General features: G+C 57.9%; 2 protein-coding genes across 26 annotated transcripts in view; one reads left to right on the top strand and one right to left on the bottom strand.

Moving 5' to 3' along the window:
- The window catches only part of KANSL1 (KAT8 regulatory NSL complex subunit 1), a 183,302-nt gene extending 175,100 nt beyond the window's left edge, over positions 1 to 8,202 (top strand). For 5 of the 7 annotated variants that reach the window (XM_064582348.1, XM_064582347.1, XM_064582350.1 and 2 more), the window contains 8 exons: positions 262 to 444; positions 932 to 1,120; positions 1,461 to 1,609; positions 4,000 to 4,121; positions 4,675 to 4,732; positions 4,943 to 5,055; positions 5,836 to 6,088; positions 6,394 to 8,202. In XM_064582348.1, the coding sequence (XP_064438418.1) occupies positions 262 to 444; positions 932 to 1,120; positions 1,461 to 1,609; positions 4,000 to 4,121; positions 4,675 to 4,732; positions 4,943 to 5,055; positions 5,836 to 6,088; positions 6,394 to 6,621 (1,295 nt within the window). In that variant the 3' untranslated portion in view covers positions 6,622 to 8,202. Of the gene's footprint in view, positions 1 to 261; positions 445 to 931; positions 1,121 to 1,460; positions 1,610 to 3,999; positions 4,122 to 4,674; positions 4,733 to 4,942; positions 5,056 to 5,835; positions 6,089 to 6,393 lie in introns of those variants that run through there. The other 2 variants (XM_064582351.1, XM_064582352.1) reach the window with 2 other exon arrangements.
- A 4,662-nt stretch (positions 8,203 to 12,864) lies between these two features.
- The window catches only part of MAPT (microtubule associated protein tau), a 94,070-nt gene continuing 83,803 nt past the window's right edge, over positions 12,865 to 23,131 (bottom strand). For 15 of the 19 annotated variants that reach the window (XM_054510762.2, XM_054510763.2, XM_045888711.2 and 12 more), the window contains 4 exons: positions 21,968 to 22,060; positions 18,437 to 18,518; positions 16,924 to 17,036; positions 12,865 to 13,571 (listed from right to left, as the gene is read on the bottom strand). In XM_054510762.2, coding sequence (XP_054366737.1) covers positions 13,356 to 13,571; positions 16,924 to 17,036; positions 18,437 to 18,518; positions 21,968 to 22,060 — 504 coding nt within the window. In that variant the 3' untranslated portion in view covers positions 12,865 to 13,355. The remainder of the gene's footprint in view (positions 13,572 to 16,923; positions 17,037 to 18,436; positions 18,519 to 21,967; positions 22,061 to 23,131) is intronic. The other 4 variants (XM_045888713.2, XM_054510765.2, XM_064582359.1 and 1 more) reach the window with 1 other exon arrangement.

Genomic DNA, 23,131 nt, shown 5'->3' with positions numbered 1-23,131 from the left:
ATTTGTTTAACTTGAACATGTAAAAGTGACTTGCTTGTGAATAAAAGAATGCCTTCAGTAAAGTTCAGATAAACAGATCTTCCACAGGACAGTGCTTGCCCTGCTGGGTCATCCTGCCACTGGGCACATAAAAGAAAGGTGTGATGTAGATCGTCACCCACTGGAGAGCCTGGGTTACGTGTGAACACATCTCCCTTCTTGAGAGAGGAGCCCGGAGACCAGGTGTCTGGACTAACCTGCAGCGTTTCATCTTTCTTGCAGATGTTCCCACAAGCCTGCACTTCCAGAGCATGCTGAAATCTCAGTGGCAGAACAAGCCTTTTGACAAAATCAAACCTCCCAAAAAGTTTTCACTTAAGCACAGAGCACCCATGCCAGGCAGTCTGCCAGATCCAACTCGTAAAGACAGGCACAAGTTGGTCAACTCCTTCCTAACAACAGCCAGTAAGTTTTAGGGGACCCGGGAATCGGCCTCCGGTTATTTCTGTATTCCTTTTATATTCTCAAGTTACTGTTTTGCTGTGGCAGTATCTTGGGGTTGGGAGAGGCAGTTGACTGATACAAATTCAGCTCACCGTCTACTTCTGCTTGTCTCGGATGTTCTCAGATGGACTTTGAAAGCTCTTGCAGGCGCCATGCATCTCGGGGCAAGACCCACAGTGCTGGACGAAAGCTAGCCATGGCCTGACATTGTTTCCATCTGTGGGCAGGCTGTCTCCTGTAGCCTGCAGTCAGATTCTCTGGTTGAGGGCCCTCTGGGCTGCCTGGCCTGGCCTGGCCCTCTGTGCTGTCTGCTAGGAGCGTCCGTCCCAGAGGACTCTCCTGCCCTGGGTGTCTCACCATTGGCCTAGAGAGAACTCAAGAGCTCGGAACTCAAATAAGAAAAGATTGAGAGAAGATTTCACAGCTCCTTTTCTGTTCCCCTCTTCAGAGCTGTCCCATCACCAAATCCGGCCTGACAGGACCCACAGGCAGCACTTAGACGATGTGGGGGCCGTGCCTATGGTAGAGCGAGTGACAGCGCCCAAAGCAGAGCGCTTGCTCAACCCGCCGCCACCTGTGCATGACCCCAACCCCAGCAAAATGAGATTGCGAGACCATTCATCTGAGAGAAGTGAAGGTAGGGCCAGGCCCGGCACCTCTGCCTGCATTTGCATCTGCTCAGGGCTTTCTGGGGCAGCCTGGGCTTCTCTTAATTGCCCCCAGCTTTGGGGTCCTTCACTTCCTAGCAAGGCAGAGGAGAGGGACCCTAACTGCTTCTAAATGCAGGTCACTTCTTAACTGCTGCAGCACCCCTGCCCAGCCCCCCACCTTCCGCCACCCAGTCCGCTTCACCTTTTTATCCTCTAGGCTTAGGAAGCGCGTTGGCTCTCACTGTGTGTTGCTGGCGCTTGTAGCCTGTTCTGGCCGCAGAGCCGGTGAGGTAACCACGTGTTCCTCCTTGTTGTTGACGTCTGCAGTGTTAAAGCATCACACCGACATGAGCAGTCCCAGCTACTTGGCGGCCGCCCAGCATGCCCCGCACAGCCCCTTGGTGCGGCAGCTCTCCACCTCCTCAGACACGTCGGCGCCCGCCAGCTCCAGCCCGCAGGTGACAGCCAGCGCGTCTGTAAGTACCTGCGTGGGGTTGGCCCGACGGCCCCTCTGCAGTTACCGCTGCTTGGGTGGCTCTGGAGGACAGTGTAGGGAGTGGGACTTGAGGCCAGGGCGTTTGGCGGGGCTCAGCCCACCACGACGTGTCATCTTTAAGTCAGAGCGGTGGTATTTGACCTTCTGCTTTCCATGGTGGAAAGCTTGATGCCGAGACAGACCCTGAAGGTGGCCTGTGGACTATTCCAGATCTGTGGGGCTAGGTCTCTCCCAGAACTCAGCAGTAGCATGGCTCTAGTCCTGTTGGTTCCAGAAGTTCACCTGAGAGGAGCGGTAGAGGACCGAGACTTAGGAACACTGGAGGCATTCCATTTCCTTATTTTTACTCTCCCGGTGAGTGTAGCTGGAGCCCCGAGAACAGGCCCTGCCGTGAGGGGTCCTGGAAGGGCGGGGGGAGGCAGGGCCTCGCTCCACCCGAGAGCTGTTGGCACAGCCATTCCAGACGCCCGTTTCCCGCTGGTTTCTTGCTCGTACTTTAACTCCTCGGTGTGTGCCTCCTCAGCGCGTGCTCCTAGAGCTTCTTGGTGCCCACTGACGGGTCCTTTCTACGGTAATTATGGTAATGATGGTGATAGTGATAATAAAATCGTCTTCACTGTGTCTCTTCTGCCTGCTTTTCCCATATTATCTCAGTCAATCCTGATCATGCCCTTTGAAATGTACATCAGTGATATTAAGGATTCTTATTCTGTAAGCGGGGAAGCTGAGGCTTTGCATGCTTAAGTAAACTGCATAAAGGGTGTTGTCCTCAGCCCACTCCCACCTCTTCCCCTTGAAGGTGCTAACAGCAGGCCCGAGAAGATGCAGGGAAAACACACACCTGTTTCTGCAAGCTTCACATTCATTCTTGACCAGGCTACAGGGAGAGCTCTCTCTTGAGGCTTCCATGAGGCACACTTCCGGTAGCGCGGGGTGTGTCCTTTCAGCAGAGATGGGACAGTGGCAGAGGCTTTGGGGTATGAGGTCACTAAGCCTGAGCTGCAGAGCTCAGCGGGGCAAGATTTGCAGAATTCTCTTCGACCATTTTGGTTAAACAGTTACCCCAATTTGTAAGGCGGAGGCCATCTGTTCTCATTTGATAGAGAAGGAAATGGAGGTGAAAAGACAGTGTGGTAGGCTGAGGTGAGAGGCGATAGCAGCTCAAGTCCTGGCCCAGGAAGTGCTGCCTGTCAGCGTCCTCAGAATGTCCTGCCGTGAGGGGTTGAGTCAATCCTGTCTCGCCCTCCAGGAACAGAGAGCAGGGTGGTTAGTTGTAGGGGACAGCATCTTCCCCATCGTGCTTCCCCGACCCCTACCCTCTGAGCTGACCGCACTTGGGCCTTGGCCTTGAATTGCAGCCCCTGGGTGTCTCCGGCTCCGTTGCCGTGGCAGCAAGCTGTGTCATCCCACTGTTGCCCTCTGGCGCCCCCCGGCCTGGCCCCAGTGTCTGTTTCAGGGCGGGCTCTTTACTGTCTGGGCCCAAGCAGCAGGTGGACTTTTCCTGCGGCATAGAAACCAGCCAAGGCCTTCAGCTCCCTCCTGTATGCCTCCTCTGGCCTCCGAGCTGCTGTAGATGCTCACCTCCTCCTCTGATACTGGACCCTTGTCAGTCTTCTTTCCTAAGAGCTTGATCTTCTCAACCTGTAGAAGCAAGTCTCTGTTCTCCAAGAGTCTGAGCTGTGTAGCCAGGTCCAGGTCTTCTTCCTGTTTCCCTCCACTCAGCTCCACTAGAGCTAGAAAGCTCTCCACTCTTCCACAAGTATATAATAGTCAAAAAGAGGGGAAATCCCATAGGGCTGAGCAGATGGTGGGTACAGACTTAGCTGAAGAGTTCAAATCTGCAAGGAGGAGGTGCTTTCATGATGTCCAAGGTTAGATGATCCGTTGAGCTGGGCCTGTCCTCCAAGATCTTTTCAGGATAAGGGAACTCCCCTTTCTAACCTGAAGAGTGCACTAGGCTTAGTGAAGCATTGGTTTTAGGAGCTACTAAGGGTCTGGGTGACAGAGATAGCAAGGGAAAGCAGAAAGGCCAACTCTGAAGGAGGGGTTAGTTAGGGTGTATGTGGGGGAGTCAGAACCACAGCACCTGACTTGAGGCCCCAGGGTGCTCACCCCTGCAAAATTCAGTAGAAGTCTTCTTGCGAGTGAGCCCATGAAGGAAGAGACTCGGGAGCAGGAGGGCCTCCTCGGGGCCACCTGGCGGCTCTCCTGAGGGGACGTCCAAGTGGGAGGGAGACCTCATCCCCAGGGCGGGTAGCGGGGCCCGAGGCCCAGGTGCCTGCGTGCTGGCCGTCCGGTTGTGGGTCTTGGGTGTAGGATTTGATGTTTGCAGAATTGCGCCTCCCTTTTAAATTCGCCTTTGTCTTACAGCAGCCAGTGAGGAGGAGAAGGGGAGAGAGCTCGTTCGACATTAACAACATTGTCATCCCGATGTCTGTTGCTGCAACAACTCGGGTGGAGAAACTACAATACAAGGAAATCCTTACTCCCAGGTAGAGGCCCTCGCTCATTGGCTCCTCCCCCTCTTCTTCCCGCTACTGCCTTTTCCCCTCTTTTGCCCCCGAGCTTTGGGTCCTGGCCTTAGGTTTCGTCTTCTCTTTAAGAGAAATTCTTCCCTGATAGGAGTGAAATTGTTTCTGCGTATCGATCTCTCATTCCGTTAATAAGAGTACCAGCCAGACCTCCGGCCACGTGCTGGCTGTAGCCATGTTTGTTTGACACACAGTATGTTTGCAAACAGTGAGTTTGTTGTCCTCATCACAACAGGATTTCACCTGTGAATCTTTATTCCCAGCTTTTGTTGACAACTTGGGAAATTGGGTAGATGGGTAGCAGTCCGCTGGTGTAAGCCGTTCCTTGGCCTGCGTTTGCCCCAGTCTCCCGGCCGGCTGCCCGCGTCTGTCCTGTGTGGGGCCGCCGGGGCCGCCGGGGCCGCCAGGGCGGAGGGCAGGGCCGTCCACAGGCGCCCAGCGCTTGCTCTTGCGCAGACACACGCACCCTGCCCGGCGGCCCTGCTCTCACAATCGTCCCTTTTTGATTTTGCAGCTGGCGGGAGGTCGATCTTCGGTCTCTGAAGGGGAGTCCTGACGAGGAAAATGAGGAGGTAACAGCAGGGTCATTCTCTCTCAGAAGGACACGCACGCACGCTCCCCAAGTGCCTCAAAAACCTGTGGGTGTCAACACAGGCTCACTGTGTTTCTGTCCTGATGGGGAAGAGCCTAGTAAGGGCTGGGGCGGATTCTAGAATTGCTCCGGGCATCCTTGGACTCGGCTTCCTGGAGGATGGGGGGCTAGTGAGGCTGCTCTCTTGCAGGTCGAGGACCTGTCCGACGCAGCCTTCGCCGCCCTTCATGCCAAATGTGAGGAGATGGAGAGGGCTCGGTGGCTGTGGACCACGAGTGTGCCTCCCCAGCGGCGGGGCAGCAGGTGACGGGGCAGGCGCAGGTCCCCCGGCCTGTGAAGGGAGGGTGGGCAGGGGGTCGGGCGCCGCGTCCGTGGGGTTGCCGCTGCCCCTCAGTCGCTGTGCGTATGCGTCTGCTGGCGAGGGTCAAGAACGCAGACGTTCCCGGCTGTTCGTTGGGACTCCTGAGGGTATGAGGGTCACGTGGCTGGATCCTTGCTGAGCAGTGGGGTCGCTGTCCAGTTGTGGCAGAGTTGCATGGTCTCCTGGGCTCCGGTCGCGGCTGTCTGTGGCATTAGGGGGCCAGTTGAGGGTTGTGGTGACTTAACTAGAGGAGCTTTGGAGGCCTCACCACAGTTTAACCCTCCTTGGGACAGTGGAATATGGGGGGTTGTGGTCCTGCTCGAAAGAACTGGAAGCTAAGCCCTCAGGAATCTCAGAAAGATTTAGGGCTCTTGTTTCTGCTTTTTTCCCCCTCGGAGTCTAGAGGAATTTCCCTTCCCTGTGAATTCACTGGGCGCTGTGCCAGAGATTAGCCCCTGGCATTGTTCCGCCGTGGCTTTTCTCTCAGCACGATAGGTGCACCCAGTTCTTAAGATTGCCATATCGTGGCCTGCCCCGGCACATAGCTGTGGGAGGGAACGAGGGGCTTTACGGTCCCTGGGAAAGAACTGTTCATGTCCGTCTACCTCAGCTCCTCTGGTTGGGATGTTCTTTTCATGCCTCCTCCCCCGCCCCCCCCAAACCAGCCTTCAAATAATTCCCTGTTCCCCGGGGCACTCAGATTTGCACTCCTTGGTGTCCAGGTCTTACAGGTCATCAGATGGCCGGACTACTCCCCAGCTGGGCAGTGCCAACCCCTCCACCCCCCAGCCCGCCTCCCCTGATGTCAGCAGTAGCCACTCTTTGTCGGAGTTCTCCCACGGGCAGTCCCCGAGGAGCCCCATCAGCCCGGAACTGCACTCGGCGCCGCTCACCCCTGTGGCTCGGGACGCGCTCCGACACCTAGCCAGTGAAGACACCCGTTGTTCCACACCGGAGCTGGGGCTGGATGAACAGGTGGGGGCTGCAGCCTTTGCGTGGGGTCGGCGGGGTCGGGGACAGAATGGGGACGGGACTGTACCCGCTGAAGGTGGGGCTGCATCTTATGCCTCCCCCTCCCCATTTTAAAGGGGCTGCACTTAAAATTGATCTTCTGAAGGGACCATGGAACAGGTGCCCACTCCGAGGGGTCTTCCTGGACCACTCCAGGAACTCTCAAGGGACTAGTCTTGGACTCCGGTCCACACGTTTTGGGGCAGGGCCTTGGGGCAGGGTGTAGGCCGGGACTGGCTCCTCACCGCGGCAGTTTGTCTCCCCCACAGTCCGTCCAGCCGTGGGAACGGCGAACCTTCCCCTTGGCCTACAGCCCCCAGGCAGAGTGTGAGGACCAGCTGGATGCGCAGGAACGGGCAGCCCGCTGCACTCGGCGCACCTCAGGCAGCAAGACTGGCCGAGAGGCGGAGGTGGCCCCCACCTCACCTCCCGCTGTCCCCCTCAAGAGTCGGCATTTGGCGACAACGGTCACAGCTCAGCGTCCAACTCACAGATGAGCGGGAAACGAGAATCTAAACAGACTCACTAACTATTGGCATTAAAGCTTCAGAAATCTCTGCGTTTGATATTCAAACATCATATGCTGGAAATTTTCACAGTTTTTAGTGAATTTAAGGAATTTAGATTCTACTTTGGTATTTTTTTGTTTTGTTTTGATTTTTGTTTTGTTTTGGTTTTGGTTTCCATGTTTTGTTGTCACACACACCTGAGCACTTCCTCCAGTTGGCAAACAGAAGTTCAGGATAAGACCCTGCTGGCCTGGTCCTGGCACGTCCTCTGCACTGTTGAATCACTGGACTTAGCGATGTTAGATGGTCCCCCCTCTCCTTGCACCCGTGGGCAGGGTGGACCGGCCAAGTGGGCAGAGGGGGTGGAAAGCTCCAGCTCCGCGTGACCGCCCTCGGTTCACATGGGGGAGAACAGTGCGCTCTGGGCTCCTCCCCTTGCCCCTCCCCTCCCATCGGTGGCTGGGTCCCCCTTGGCCATCTGTGCCAGAGCACCCCCATCGGAGCCTCTTGGCCATAACTGCTGCCTGTTCTCACTGAGCTCTCAGTTGACAGAATGGCTTCCCCTTGTCATCCAGATCTTGGAGACCTAGTTCGGGTTTCCTCTGCATTCGGTCATCTCTGTTTTGACTCCTTACCTGCAGTAACCTAGGCTGTGGCTGCTCAGGTCCCCAGCCTGCCCCTTCGTGCCCAGCTGCTCCCCGACACCATCCACAGCTCTGTACACACAGTCCTTCCACTCGGACGTTTTTACCACCTGTCCTCATCTGGGAAGGTAGGGTTAGGGCTACTTCACCTCTGTTCCCACTCCTGTGCAAACGCGGGAGTCAGGGACATGAGCAGCCATCTCCCCTGTATGATTCTCTTGTCACGGATGCATTTAGTCCCGTTTCCTTCACATCCGGTCCCCTGTCGGTGTCAATTAGGCCTCTCCTCTCCCACGCTCCCCTGGCCTGTGGAACGTTGTCTGGTCCTAGCTGTGGTTCCCATCGCTCCCTCACCACCCCCCTTGGTTAACCTTGTGCCTGTCTCATGTATGATCACATCACCAAGAGGGGGGGCAATAAGGACTTCTTTATTTTTATTTTTATTTTTTTTTTTTTGTTGCCATTTTGTAATCGTATAAAAATAGTAGACAAACTGCTTAATGGTTGGGGTTTTTTCACAATTTTCAACATTAGTGATTTTTTTTTGATTCTGTTTGCAAGTTAAAGAGTTTGTCATTGTTTCTTTAAAAAACAATAATGCACCATATCCCTATGCATAAAGTGCTTCTTCTATTTATAAGGTTGAAAATTCTGAATAACCCTTTTAGCATTGTTAAAAAAAAAAAACAAAAACAAAAATGGAAAAAAAAACCTTGTATTTTGTAAATATTTTCTTTTCCTGCTTTGAGCTGTGTATTGGCAGCGAAACATGTAGCTGTCTTTGTTCTATAGAAATGCTTTTCTTCAGAGAAGCTGATCTTTGTTAATGTCTTGATTCTGTTCGCAAAGCACAGACTAGTGCTTAAAAAAAAAAAAAAGGAAGGAAAAATTGAAAAAAAAAATAATAAAAAAAAAAGTCACAGAATGTTGTGTTGCCAGGCTTTCCTTGACGTTGGACGGGCTCTGCATGGCGGTGGCGGCAGCCTAGGGCCCTGCCCTGCCGAGTAGTTCTCTGCGTGCCCGGACTGGCTCCGAAATTTCGGGAGTCTCCATGGTGTCTCCGGCCACCTGGCGGGGTCACCTGATGGTCACTAGGGAGAGGCTGTCGTCAGGGGAGGTAAGGGGTGCCTGGAGGACAGGGGATCTCTGTAGATAATCTTTTTGTTGGTTGTAAGTGATTGATCATCGCCTCTTGATGTGCCTTTCTCCAGGGAGACCAGCATTGTGACATCTTATCTCTCTTCTAAATGGCTGAATTCTAAATGGAGATTTCACCCCTCTCCGTCTTTTGCTGGGGTGTTTTTTTCCCCTCCCTGGGGTTGGGGTCAATGAGAATGTGTATTTTGTAACATTTTTCTGAGGTGGCTAAGTTCTGGATTCTCTTTGTATAAGACAAGTGAGTGGGCAGGCGTGATCCCTCTACTCTCCTTCCTTCCTTCTCCCGGCAGTCCTGGTGATGGAGCCCGGGAAGCCCCGGGCCGACAGATCGCCGTGAGTGCGCGGGCAGCGGGGCTCTGGCTGCCCTGTTGTTTCGCTGGCTACAGTGAGGATCTGCCCTGTGGGAGCTTCTGCCCGCAGGGGCTCAAGCAAGGGGGGTGGGGGGAAGAAAACGAGTCTTGCAATTTTGTATGAAGATCTAAGGGTTCCTTGTTAGGACGTTGACCTAATTACTAAATAATACAACCGGTTACGGTTTTCTGTTTCGGTTTTCTTTGTGGCATTGCTGAGGGCTACCTGGTGTTCCGGTCCTGATGTAGCAGACCTCTTCCCCCACCTAAGTAAGGACCCAAGGGGAGAGGAAGCCACTCCGTAAGCCATTCACTCAGCTGGCTGGCCGGCCTAGAGACGGAAGACTCTCTCCTCCGCCTAGCCCAGCCTCGGCAGGTCGCAGTATGCGGGCGCGGGTCTGACGGGCTCGGAGGTCAGCCCCACGGGTACTATCCTCTGAGTTGGACCGGGATGGTTGGCGAGCAGCAGAGTCGGAGAATCAACTCAGAATGAAGAAGTCTGAGGACTCCTCTTGCACCTCCAGGGCCCTGGAGAGCTGCTAAATTCTGATGTCCAGGTTTTAGCAACCTTGACATTCCTGTTCCGAGCCAAATTCTCAGGTTGGGAAAAGACTCGCAAATCCTACATCCTGAATCATTTTCTGCTTTGAATCCACGCACAGAGACCTTACTTAATCAGTAATAACTTTATTTCCAAATTCACTTTTACAGCAACAATCAGTGTAAATCATTTGTTAAAACACACAATACACCATAGGGACATTCACAGACAGGAAGCTAAGCTAAGATGGTTTCATGTCCCTCCCCCCACCCTCAAAATTACCGAAGAAATCGTGGGACTTGCAAGTGCCAGAAGTTGTCCTGCCCAACACTGCAAATTCACGGGGCGAAGTCCATTAGGAGGGGAGACTCTGGGCCGGTGCCCAGGGTAACCCTTTTCATAGCTGAAGAGAAACCAGAAGTCTCGAAGCCTCAGACCCATAGATGGAACAAGCTGACCACCTCCACCCTCGTCCCCACCTGTTGGCTTTAACTTGGGGACAGATAAAAGACGGTGAAGGAGGAGCTCTTGGCAGCTGCCGGAGGACAGGCTGCGTGTCCGGAGCTGGTGGGAAAGGTGACACGGAGGGGCCAGCGCCTTAGATGGAAGGGTGCCAGGGCCTGTGGGAGGCAGGGCTGCGGGCCTGGGGGTCCCCGAGAGAGGGCAGCTGTACGTCCAGGCTCCTGCACGAGCCTTGCTGCCGGCACCGGGCTGGGCGGGGGACAGGCGAGCCGGCAGCCTGCTGCCCTGGGGAACTCTGTCCGTGGAGAGGCGAGACCCCAGGGACCTCTAGCAAACGGCTGATCTGAAGAAAAGGGTTACAAGGCGGTTGAACTGCTGCCCTCCAAGACTTCCCTCTGCCCGTGGTAACTATCTTACAGGGTCCTCCCCCCTCCCCCCAGAAGCACGACAAGCAAACAGGATACAGTCTCCGCATTGAAGTCAAGTTAAATGGAACTACTGATAAGTGAGTGGAGGGCTCGAAGGGACCAGGCATACAGCACAGCCTGTCTGGGACGCCCGAGGGACACTGACTGTGGAGGCGGGGGGGATGGGGGTGGCAGAGTGCCCAGCCCTGGGGGGCTGCGGGGGGGGGGGGACTGTCCTCATTCAGGGTCACGAGCCAGCATCCCTTTGCAGTCCCCCTGGCAGCACTGGCCCTCCCACCCTAAACCATGATCTCTAGGCCGCCCCCAGTAGACCGGCCCACCGGGCAGATCCCAGACCCCTCCGAGCAAGGCCCTCAGAATAAGGTCTGGAAGAGCAGGGCTCAGCACCTGCAGGAAGCGGCAGCCCGAGTCCCTGGCGGTGAGGAGGGGCCGCGTGTCCAAGAGCTACCAACTCGGAACCCCATTTCCCTTCTCTGCCTCAGGACCCTTCTAAGGACAGCTGGGGCTCAAAGCGGTGGAGAGCCTCACGGTGGCCGGTTCTGGGCCCCGATGATTCCTCGCACGGAAACCCCGGCTGCAGACGAAGCGCCCGGCCCTGGAGAGGCGGCCCTGGACTCCCAGCAGCCCCCAGGGTTGCCGGAGCCGGGCCCCGAGGTTGCCGAGTTTCTTTACAGCGATTCTCCACAAAGGCGGTTCCCTTGTCCCCGTGGGGGCAGAGGGGCCCGACCGCGGCTTCGGGCCGCGTGGCTCCCGACTCGTCAGCGCCCTGCGGTCGGGCAGCTCGGGCAGCTCGGGCTCCCGGGGCTCCTCCGGCGCAGGCGCGGGCACAGCTTGCGGTGGGACCCCAGGCCGAGAGGGGCTGCGGGCCTCTCCCCTGCCGGCACTGGAGTCCGAGGCCCCCTCTCAGGGCTGCTGTGACCCGAGAGGCCGTCTTCCTGCGGCCAAGCAGGCCGGCCACGCGCTCCGCCCCGACAGAGGGAAGCCCCGGCGGGGCCGCGAGGGGGCGCCGTAGCTCCCGGCCTTCCTCGGAGCTGAGGCCCTCGGACGTCACAATCTGGTCTCGGGTGGGTCCCAGGTGCTGTGAAAGCCTTTCCAATCCGAAGGCCCCAGCAGGGTGGAGCCACACTGCCCCCTGGAGCCGAGCCCCAGTGTGGGGGGGTGTGGGGGGGAGACATCTAGGACCCCCACGGGGGTGGGTTAGAAACCTCTTCACAAGCATTTCCAGATACATGCGTCCTTTTTTTTTTTTCCTTTTATCATAGTCTGGTGAATCCAAGCATAAACAGCTCCGACTACAAGGCGACAGGGTGCAGACGGGGAGGGAAAGGCGACGTCTATGTATATGTCAGCTGCTGCGGCAGGACAGACGGCACTGCTTCCAGCTGGGACGGGCGACGAACTGTTTCCGAGGGGGGTGCTCCCCTTCCGGGGGGGCCGCATGGTGCGGGGGGGAGGTCAGGCGGTGGCGGGGCTCTCTCAGAGGCTGGCGGTCACAAGCTTGGGCGCAAGTGGGGGGACGTGGGGCGGGGGTGGGGGCAGTGTGGTCCTGCCCCGGGGGCCTCGCCTGCCTGTCCTGGTGCCACCTCTGGAACCGGGACAGCCAACCGAGCTGCCTGCTCAGCTCAGGAAGGGGGCCAGGCCCTCTGGGAGGAAAAGGCTCTCCGAGTAAACAAGGCAAAAACATCCCGGGTCATCGCTGAGCCCACCCTGGCCCACGTCTGTGAGGAGAGGCGGGGGGCAAGAACTGAGGAAGGTCGTCAGCTTCGTGGGGGCCGCACCAGCTGGTGAGTAGAACTTAAGCCAAGAGCCTGACGTCTCACCGTGTGCCCGGGCTTCGCCTTCACTCGCTCACCCCGTAGAGGAGAGCAGGTGCCTCCCGCATCCAATGTCTGAGAAGGGGCGTGGTGAGGCTGGGGACTCGGGACAGCGCGACGTAATGGGGACAGGCAGTGACTGGGCTCCGCACAGCGGACACACGGGCTTGGCGGTGGGTGGGGGAGACAGGTGGCTGCAGCAGCCCTGGGAGGGGCGGGAGGCTCAGGACCCACCTGCCGGAGTCCCGCACGCTCCCGAGACGCCCGAGGCCCAGGCTTGGGAACAGGCGGATGCCCCCAAGAGGCACGAGTCCTTACAAAGAGAACTGGTTAGCCCTAAAGTCCCAGGTCGGTGAGGTGGCCAAAACCGTGGCTGCAGTTCCAACCTTCAGAACTCAATAAAACGGGGTTTCCGCGGGGCCGAGGGAAGCCCCTCAGCTCAGGACCCCCACCCTGCAGGGAGGGAGAAAGAGGCCAGCACTGGGGACATCAAGGTCAGGCTTCTCTGAGGAAGTGATCGCAGGGTGCCACCCTCCCGCCAACCGGCCCTTCACGGTACGGGAGGGACCGAAGCCCTTCTCCAGAGGGTGGCACCCTGGCCCGCAGCGGACCCCGGGCCACCAAGCACAGGAGGCCACTTGGTCCAAGTTTGCTGCGGGCGGCAGGGGCAGTGGGCCCTTCCTGCTGCCCTTCCAGGAGGAGGACAGCGGCTCCTCCCCACCCAGCACCTCTCACCCCCTCCCACCTCTCCCTTCTGCCCCCTGCCCCCCCACCCCTGGCCCAGCCTCTCCCTTCCCCTCCCCTCCCCTCCCCTTCCCTCCCCACCCGCCCCCACCCCCAACAAGGTTGACATCGGCCTACGGCTCCAACATGGCACCCCGGGTTCAAATCCTTTGTTGCTGCCGCTGCCTCTGTGACACCCCCAGGATGGAGCAGGGCAGGGGCGCCCCCAGTCCCTCGAGATGCCCCAGAAGCAGCTTTCAGAGCCTCTCCTCCCTCCTCTACTCAGAGGGGAAAAAAAAAGAATCAAAAGTAATTGCCCAAGGAAATGTTGGGTGTGGCCATCTTTTTAAATGTTTTTAAAAATATTTTATTGTTATGAGCCCACCCATCAATTTGGAAAGATGAAATTTGCTCTTTTGCCCCGTCACTGATTTTGAAGTCCCGAGCCAGAGCCGAGCGACAAAAGCAGGTTAAGTGATTAACCGATGAGCCGGTCTGTGAGGAGCAGCTGGGGGAGGGCAGAGGGCGAAGGGCCAGATCATTATTCTTTTTTTTTCCACACTCTCTCCTCTCCACGATTATTGACCGCCCCGGGGGCCTGATCACAAACCCTGCTTGGCCAGGGAGGCGGACACTTCGTCGGCTAGCGTGGCGAGCTGGGGCGAGTCTACCATGTCGATGCTGCCCGTGGAGGACACGTTGCTGAGGTGCCGCGGAGACGTGTCCCCGGACACCACGGGCGACTTGTACACGATCTCCGCCCCGTGGTCGGTCTTGGCTTTGGCATTCTCGCGGAAGGTCAGCTTGTGGGTTTCGATCTGCAAGAGAGGAGGCGAGGGAAGGCGAGTGAAGCCACAGAAAGGCGGGCAAGCCCGGCCTGCCCACGGGCCCGGGGTGGGAGGGAGCCGTGGTGGTGGCGGTGGGGGCTGTGTGATCACCTTCCCGGAGGGGGCACCCGCGCACGGCTCCCGCGTCACCTGCCTGCCGGCCACCCGCTTCCCTTCTCCGGATGCAGTGACCGGCGTTCGCTTCTTGTGTGTCCTTCCAGAGATGCCCACACGTGCGCAAGCCCGTGGGATGTATGAAGGGTGTCCGTATATTTAATACACACGGTGACAGTATCCACATGCTTTACGCTTCGGCGTTTCGACCTAATACCTCCCTTTATCGGCACCCGCTTTCCCCGATGCGTGCTGCCGGCGGCGAGGATTCCGTCGCCCTGTACCAAGACGCACCTGCTCCCCAGGCGCGGGTCTCCGCGCTGTCCCCGCCTTTGCCTGTCACAAACAGCGCCGTGTCTGAATACCCGCGTGTGCACAGCATTTCACACGCGGGGAAATGTATCCTCGGAGCGGAACGGCTGGTGGGTCAAAAAGCAGGTGCGTTTGATTTATAGATACTAACAAGTTGCACATGAAAGCGTGAAGGATGGGGCGCCTGGGTGACTCAGTCGGTGAAGCGTCTGCCTTCGGTCCTGGGTCCTGGGATCAAGTCCCACGTCGGGCTCCCTGCTCGGCGGGGGGGGTCTGCTTCTCCCTCTACCCCACCCCCCTGCTTGTGCTCTCTCGCTCTCAAATAAATAAATACAATCTTTAAAAGAAAATAAAAAGCATGGAGAGGAGCCGGAGAGGAGTAAGGGACAGCCCCAGAGTCACTGCTGGCTAGCCATGAGCCACATACATTCCTCTCCTCGCCGGTGACGGGGGGGTTTGGAGGTGGCAGCAGCTGTGGGCAGCCCTGGAAGGTGGGCTAGAAATCCGGACGTGATGAAGTCCTTTTTCAAGTACAGAAATGATGACATAGCCAGGGGTCCAGAGGTCTTTGCTCCACAGGATGCCTGGGACACTCAAAGCATTTGCTAGAAATGTGAGCAGTTCGTAATAATTCCGGATGAGCCCTGAAGTGGTGGACACAGGAATTCCCTACTTTTTTGGACCCTGGAACCGTTGTGCATCCGGTGAAGCCAGGAAAATGTACACACAGGCAGGCATGCGCTCACCCACCCACAATTCTTCCACATGATTTCAGGAGTCCGTGGACCACGGGGTGAAGAGTCCCCGTTGCAGGGGGCTTGAATGTGGGTGTAACGAAAAACCAGGCTCCCATGTAAGCTCTACGCTTATTTTGTCCATTTTGGTGCAGTGCTTTGCAAAAAGAGCCTTTCGGTATCACTGTATTCGAAAGGCCGTGGGGACGTAAGCTTTGATAAGAGCATTAATGTTGGTGTCTTGTAGAAAAAAGTGATAGGGTCCTGGAAATGGCCCCAAATCTCCCAAACTGGAAGCAGCTCTGGCGGCAGGGGTCTTGTGCTCCACTATGCGTCAGCAGTTTTGCTCATCATGTCAGGACGTGGGGGACTGAATACGAGGGGACTCTCTGGGATCAAGACAGTCTCTTCTGGGTGGTGGGCAGGCCCACCCTTTCTGAGCCGGCACAGAGGTGAGTTAAAACAGAAGTTCACACTCAGGCCTGACTCTGACTCACATTCTTAGACGGCTACAGAGTACCAGGTATCTTCTGAACATGGTCTCATTTGGGTCTCCCCACCACCCAGGGATGTGGATATTTCTTTCCATTTTGCTGACAAAGAAATGAGCCGAGAGCACTTGTCCATCCTGCCCAGGGTCACACCTCCAAGCAGAGTCAAACCCAGAGCTTTGCTCAGGACATAGAAGCTTCCAGAGATGGGCGGAGACCTTCCCTCACCCAGGGAGTCAGCAATGCCCGGGCCTTAAACCAGGAAGGGGGCAGGTGACAGAAGCTAGCAGAGCCGCTGGGCTTTTGCCGAGAACCTTCTCCACGGCCCCAGAGAACTGGGCCCTTCCTCACTTCCCCTGAGGCACATAGCCTCCAGGACCCTCTCTGACGAGGGACCCAGGGACGGAGAATTCCTGCACCTCGGAAGCCGAGTTTCGGGAACCTCTTCAGGCCCACCTTGGGGTCGGGGGGACCGCATGGGGCACTGTGGGGAGCCAGAGAGCACAGGGCCATCCAAGGACCCGTGCCCTGTCCTCCGCCCCAGCCCCCCACCCTTCGGGGAGCTCATCTGGGGGTCAGGTGTGTCCCCGGGCCTGAGTCTGCAGCCTCTGCTTTAAGCTATCCCAGGGGGGGCTTCTCCAAAACTGACCGTTGGGCTTTCACCTCAAACACAACATGGGGTGCGTCTATCAAGAAGGCCCGGCGATGAGCCCGATGGGGGGCAGGGGGGCTCCGATTGGCCCTGGGGGCTCCCCGCTGCTGCCCTGCCCAATGTGTTGTGCCGGCTGCCACTTCCAACCAGCCGGGCCATCTCGGGCAGCACCCTTTCTCACGCTGGGTCGGGTCTCAGAGTCTGTGCCCATTCTGGAACCCCCTTTCTCCTCCCACCACAGCTCTGTCAGCTGCTGGGAGGCACTACAAACTGGTAGATGAGCCATTTCCAGAACTTCATGGCAGGCGTGGGTGGGAACCCCCCAGAGGGTGCTTTGGCTGCAGTTCTGCAAAAGAGGAAACGTGCAGCCACGAGCCCACATCCTGTGATGCACTCAGAGGGAGCCTGCTCGGGGCCACACGCATCCCCGTGTCCCCCTCCCCCGTGCTCACACAGTGAGACCCGGAGGCTCAAGAACCTGCGGGGATCGCCGAGATCCTCGGGCCAGCAGCCTCCCCATGGATGTTTCCGTGCCAGACAGGCAGGGGCTCCGCAGGAACCTGGATTTCGGCAGCACTGTTTTGCTCTAACTGCCTAGTGACCCATTTAGAAAATTAGGTTATGCTCCCATGACTTGTTCGTGGTGCGCTGGGGCGGGCTCTGGGGCTGGCTACCTCCTTTTGCGGATGCTTGCCAACCACGGGGCCGAATGCTGTCACCGAGGACAGCGGTTCTCACCTTTAACTGCCCAGCAGAATCCCCTGGGGGCTTTAGAAGCTCCAGGTGCCCAGGTGGCACCTGAGACTCATCAGAGTCTCCAGGTCGGGCCCGGGCATCAAATCTGGTAAAGCTCCCAGGTGACTGCAACGGGCAGCGAAGGCTGAGACTCACGGTCCTGGGGGCTGCTGAGAATCCACATCAAGCCGATCAAGACAGTCCCCTCAGCTTTCCTCCCCTGGAAAACTGGACCAGGTTTGTCCACTCCACTCCATTCACAGCCACATCCAAATGCAGCCTCCTCCCCACCCTGCCCCCTTTACCTTTTTATTCCCTCCACCAGGGACATGGGTGATGTTGTCCAGGGACCCGATCTTCGACTGGACTCTGTCCTTGAAGTCCAGCTTCTCAGATTTTACTTCCACCTGGCCACCCCCTGAAACACAATGCACACAGCACACCGTGCCTTGAAGGAGGGCGGAGCACGTGACGCCAGGTAGATGCCGGTCTCTCCGAGTAGGTAAAACTATCCTTCATTTAGAAGGTGCTCTGGGCCCAAGTAAGCCCTTCCAGAGGGCTTCACAACAGTTTGCTCCATCTCTCTCATCAAGGTGTGCATCCAATATTTGCTCAACAAACACTTCCTCTTTCTTTAATGCACAGGTCAATGACAGCTCAGTCCAGGAGGAATGGTTCCACACTCTAAACTGGTTGGCTTCCAAAGAGTGAAGTCCTTCTATGTCAACATCCTGTAAGGCACAGCTCTGCAAGATCTCAGAATGAAACTAAATGGCAAAATGCACCCTAACCGAGGAAGGGGCCTGACCCTTCTCCCTCCTCGGACACTCGGTGCCGAGCCCAAGCATGGGGGACACAGCCTGAGGAAGAGACAAACAGCATTCCTTTCTGGAGAAAGGATAAAGCCACCCAAGAAAGCTGCTCCCAGCATGGTAGGATGATGGCACCAGGTGAGGGATGGTTTTCACTGGGAGAGACTAAACCCCCACGACATGTCCCAGTGAGGCCAGAACCTGACGAGACACATTCCGGACTATGTTTCTGCCAACCTTCTCTCCCCACGGGAACACTTCAAGTAAAGGTTCTACTCTGAAATCGGGCTTAAGGCAGAAGCCCCTGCTCTGGACTCCCAGGCAGGAGTTAAGATTCTAGATCAGCGCTGGACAATACGGAAGCCACCAGCCACGTGTAGCTACTTAAATTTAATTAATAAAAAAAATTAGTCATTTCGTCAACTGCACTAGCCACATTTCCAGTGTTCAACAGCCACACGTAGTTGGTGGCTACCATACTGGACAGAGCAGGTCGAGAATATTCCCATCACCGCAGAGAGAAATCTACAGATAGCTCTGGTTTCTACACGGTGTGGGACGGGGAGGAGAAAGGTAAGCACGGCAGAGCACCAACAGTATTTTCTGTTAAAACAAAGTCACAGCAGGAGCATGGCAATGGCTGGTGAAGTGTCCCCCCCCACCCCCATGTCGGCCGGGGACCAAACCGGAACAATCCAAAAGCCAGCAATCCACAAATCAGGCCCTCCCCCAGCTCCAGAGGCCCTACGTGCACCTGCTCGGAGAACGACGAGTTAGGGTTTAGGCCCAGCATCTGCCCTCCGTCCTCGCTTTGCCTTGGCCAGCATGGCGCCCGGCTCAGAAGCGAGACAGGGCAGCCACTCCTCCAGGGGCCCAGCAAGTCCCACCTCCAACGCTCCCCTCGTCAGCCCGACCCCTGCATCCTTCCCAGCCACTTCAGGAGAAGCCCCCCGCCACCCCCGGCCGGTCCCACCCTCCCCCGCTTCCCGCCTTCTGCAAGGGCTACCTGGCTTATGATGGATGTTGCCTAATGAGCCACACTTGGAGGTCACCTTGCTCAGGTCCACTGGTTTGTACACTATTTGCACCTGGAGGTGAGAGAGGATGAGCGAGAGACAAAGAATAAAACAGGATGATTTCACTGTGGCCGGAACAACATGAAAAGCAGCTGTGTCAGTCAGATCAGGCCCTGCTGGGGACAGTGCTTCCTGTCGCCCCAAGGAACACACGCTCGCCATGGTGGGAAAATGTACTGTTGGACTTCTGCCAACCCCGCCCCGCGGGGAGTCGGGTCTTCACACAATAACTGTGGGACTGGAGTGCCCTCTGTCCCTCAGGGGAAAACAGGGAGACTCTGTCATGGGGCAGGGCCCACACCGCTGGTTTCGGTCCCTCTTCCCTGACATGACATGGACATCACATTCAGTGGGGACAAAGCAAGAAGGGATCAGCATGGTCCATTTGTGCCACATTTAGAAAATCTTGTTGGAAAAGCAAGGAAGCTAGGTCTGCTGGTCGCTGGGCCTCAGAGAGGAGCGGGCGGAGCAGGGTTGATGGGTGGGCTTTCTCCCAGGACAGCCTCCCACAAACCCTAGCACTACAGTGAGCACGGTGACAGCAAGCGGGACCCAGAGCCGTTAGGCAACTCGGCGGGAAGAGCCAGCCAGCACCTGGACACACAGTGTCCTGGACATTTCGGTTCTGTAGCCCAGGGAGCAAAGAGACAGGAACTGGGTAGGCAGCACAGAGGAACCCGCTGGGACACACACAGGTAGGGGAGACCTCAGGGCTCCTCAGAACCAGCTGAGGGCCCAGCATATGGCTTGGCCACACCGCCCACCCTCCGGAGGGGGTGACAGCCCCTGAGCAGCCCACCAATCTCAGCCCAAGACCCAGCTCCCTGAAGCGGGAACACCCACAGGCTCCGCCGCCCCCCCACCCCCGGCCACATAGCCATGGCTGAGAGGGGGTCCCTGGATGGTCACTGATGGACACTTCTCAGAGCCTCCAGCAGCCACCTGTGTGAGCTCATCTGTGGGTACAAGAGGCCAGTCACCGTGGAGTGGGGAGTTGGCTCCCACTCTCTGCCCCCGGAGTGACCCAGGAGAGAGATGGCCTGGAGCCAGAGAGCCAGAAAAAGGGGGACATCTACTCCTGTCTAAATCATCTGGATCAATTCCAAATTAATGAAAATCGTGCTGGCATTTGCCATTTATTGATGGAGAGTTGAGGCCGACAGGTACCCATGGGCTGTGTGTGTGGGGGGGGGTGTGCAGTGAGGCGGGGGGTGTGCCTCTCGGCGCCCCGCGCAGCCCGCGCCTGTGAGGGTGAGCGGGTGGGGAAGGAACGATTCGGAGGGAGTCCAGCCTGGGAGACAGCGCGTGCTGCGCGGGGCGCCGAGAGGCGGGGAAGGGGCTACGGGGCTCCTCCTGGCGTGAGGGAGAAGGAAGTAAATGCTGTGAGCCAGCCTTCCTTCTTTCCCCTCAGCCCGGATGAGGGAACAGGGAGTGAAGGGGAGGGCGTGGAGAAGGAGGAACCTGGACCGGCAGAGGGAGAAGGACTGCTTGAGGGTAGGAGCCAGGGCAGGGGAGGTGAGGCGGACTGGAGGCTGGGGAGAGGAGGCCAGGCCCAGAGCCAGCCAGGAGGTGGGGAGGATCCCGAGATGGACACGGAGCGCGGTCTGCCGGCTGGGAAGTCACCACCGGGCTCAGGAAGAGAGAGCAGCCAGCCAGAGGCTGGGGCCCAGGCCAGCGGTCTAGCGCCCCCAGAACACCTGAAACTGCTTGGAGCTCCCCAGCCACCTTGCACCAGGAGAAGCGCTTTCTGTGAAGGCTCCTACTGCAAAGGACCATGCTCAGGGCCAGCCTGAGAAATCCTGGGGCTCCCAGGTCATGCAGGCTGGCTGTAGATGGGCAGAGAGCGCAGGCCAGACGGGGTGTGTGTGCGTGCGCGTGTGCGCGTGCACGCGCCCCCGAGGAAGTCCCCTGATGCCCTGGGCATTGCCAGCAGCCATGGGAAGCTACGGTCTCCCCAGAACTCACACCCGGAGGAGCGGTCTGCCGGCTGCGGTCCCCTGGACCCCACAGCCTAGGCCTGCCCCGCACGCCCGCCACCAGCGACCAGACCGGCGTCACAGCAGAGAGCACGTGGCCTTCCTCCTCCGCCAGAGCCCATGACACCAGAGCACCCGGAGTCAAAGCTGACACAGCCACCCACACGCCACCTGGAGCCCGGGGGGCGTGGCTGGTCCCCACACCTTCTCTTGGCTTCCGGGAGCAGTGGGACGGGACAGCGGGGACCAGGGACACAGAGGGGACACGGGGCAGACACCGGTGGGGAAGCGTTACCGAAGCGCATGCAGCAGCTGCGGGAAAGCACACGCTAGTCCCGGGGACAAGCGGCGGGATCCAGGTGCTCAGCAGCACATTGCAAGAATAAACCCGGGCGGGGGGCTGGACGCAGGGGTGCGGGCCCGGGCTGGGCACGTTCTGGAGGGAGAGCCCGCGCAGGGCTACCACCTTCCCCCTGGCACCGCCAGCCGGGAGTGAGATCCCTGCTCTCAGAAACCGTCCCCCCACGAGGGGGGAGGGGACCTCAAAGGGGCTCGGCCCTCTCCCTGCGGTGTGTTTAAAGGTGGGCTGCCAGCCAACCCGGAGGCGGGGGAGGGGGCCGGGTGAAGGGGCGCCCCACCTCCAGACGCCCCCACTGTGAGTGGCCACGGAGCGGCCGGAGGGCAACAGCAGAGCTGACCGAGTGTGTGGGTAAGAAGTGAGGACGCCAGCCCCAAATCTCAGGCCCTCACCCACTGGGAACAGCAGGAGGGCCCGGGACACTTGCAGGAAGTCACATCTAAGAGGGTGCAAAGCCGCGTTTCTGTCAACCCCTGACCGCTGTAGGCAGGGACCCCTGGTGCACTGTTTGGGGCTCTTTGGCACCTGATCCGCTGGTGGCGGGGACTGGTTTTACACCCGAGCCCGGGCTTAGGGATCTGCTCATCCCTCGCAAACGCAGGGGACAAACATGGACAGAGACTGGACTTCTCCTGCCCTGAAGTAGGTCAGGAAGACGTTGTGTGGGCTTGTCAGCCCAGGTGGGCCAGCTGTCCACGGGGCTGTCAAAGTGAACCCGCCCCGGTGACAGGGGAGGAGGTGACAGAGCCCAGTCCCCAGCACTGCCACCTTCAGCCCAACTTCATGCAGGCTGTGGGGCTTCCAGGAGCCCGTGGTGGGCGGTGGGTGGCGCCGACCGGGGCTGTTAGCGGTGAGGACCTGGCCTCCAGGTCTGCGACAGAGAGGGGCTCGGTCATCTGCCCTTTACCGCCCCTGCAGCCTGCACAGCCCAGGGAACCCACGGATGCTGGGGCAGCCCTCCTAGAAGAGTGGGCACGGCTGCGGGAGCCTGGGCTGCAGGCAGTGGGGCCACAGACAGACCCCGAGCCGGAGAATGGTTTATTCTCTGCAACGTCTCGCAAGTATCCACGCTCATGCTGCTCCTTACAACCCGCAGTACGGCGCAGGGAAAGTGTGAGCGTACTCACAGCGCCGCCTCCTGGCACGTGTTTGATATTATCCTTTGAGCCACACTTGGACTGGACGTTGCTAAGATCCAGCTTCTTATTAATTATCTGCACCTTTGATAGCCAGAAAAAAGGATGAGTGACATACTGTGCCCAGCTCCACCTGCTCTGTACTAACACACTCCCCTGTCTGGCTTCCGGGCGGGGAGAGGAGGCCCCAGGCTGAGGGCAGGGGCTCTGAGCCACACCTTCCCAGGGGAGCTGCCCCAGGAAGGCATTCCAGAACTGTGGGTGACGGGTGCCCCTTTACAGCGCTGGGCTTAGAAAGCACATCCACCGGGAGGCGATTCGCATCACCGAGGCCCCCCCGGGGCACGTCGGAGGCCTTTAAGCCGCAGCTGAGTGTCCACCAGGCTGGGATGGGGTGAGATGTGCTCAATTACATAACTGAATGAATAAATCAAAGAAATACAAAGTTCCATCTGTGCCTCATTCACACACCTACCAGGCCCGCCGGAACATTCACGAGAGCTTTCTGTGGCTGCCCTCAAGCCTGGGAGGCGCTGGAATTACCTGCAGATTTTTTGTTTTTAAATCTCAGACCCCACCCGGACCTAGAATTAGAATCTCAGTCTCTGTGCTTCTAGAAGCCTCCCCTGGTTGCTTCGTTCGGATGCTCGCCTAGGTTTGCGAATCGCTGACCTCTCGGGGAGGACGCAGATGGCTCTACAGAGAAAGATGAATCCAGACCTCCCTCCACGTGAGATATCCCTGTTTTAGCGGTGACTGATTTCTACTCAATTTGTCTAAAAACTGAAATACACAGACAACCATGGCAGAGAGAAGGAGAGTCTGGTCTGCCTGAGCAGTGATAACATCTTTATCCCCGGGGTCTCTCCCCGCAGGAGCTCCCTGCTTGGAAACAGTGTTCCTGTTCCTCACTGAGAACAGCCACCAGCTGGAGAGCTGGAGTTCCCCAGTAAGAACCAGCACTGCTCTCTGAAATTCGGGAAACGGCACCAACCCCTCCGTTGTGGCCTCTGCGAACAGCGGGCGGGGGCCCCTGCTCCGGAGACTTGGGATCCGTGAGGGTAACTGTGGTTGCTGGAGTCCCAGAGCCCTGGCCTGGCTCGTGGCGGGGAGAAGGGTCCCAAACTCTGACCCCAGAGCCAGAACCAGCCCTCA

The sequence above is a fragment of the Mirounga angustirostris genome, unplaced genomic scaffold (genome assembly GCF_029215605.1).
Source record: "Mirounga angustirostris isolate CCGP_5_RB_7025 unplaced genomic scaffold, mMirAng1.0.hap1 SCAF_17, whole genome shotgun sequence".
NCBI classification, from domain to species: Eukaryota; Metazoa; Chordata; class Mammalia; order Carnivora; family Phocidae; genus Mirounga; species Mirounga angustirostris.
The sequence above is the reverse complement of the archived record's forward strand: the minus strand, read 5'-3'. Positions and strand labels throughout refer to the sequence as shown.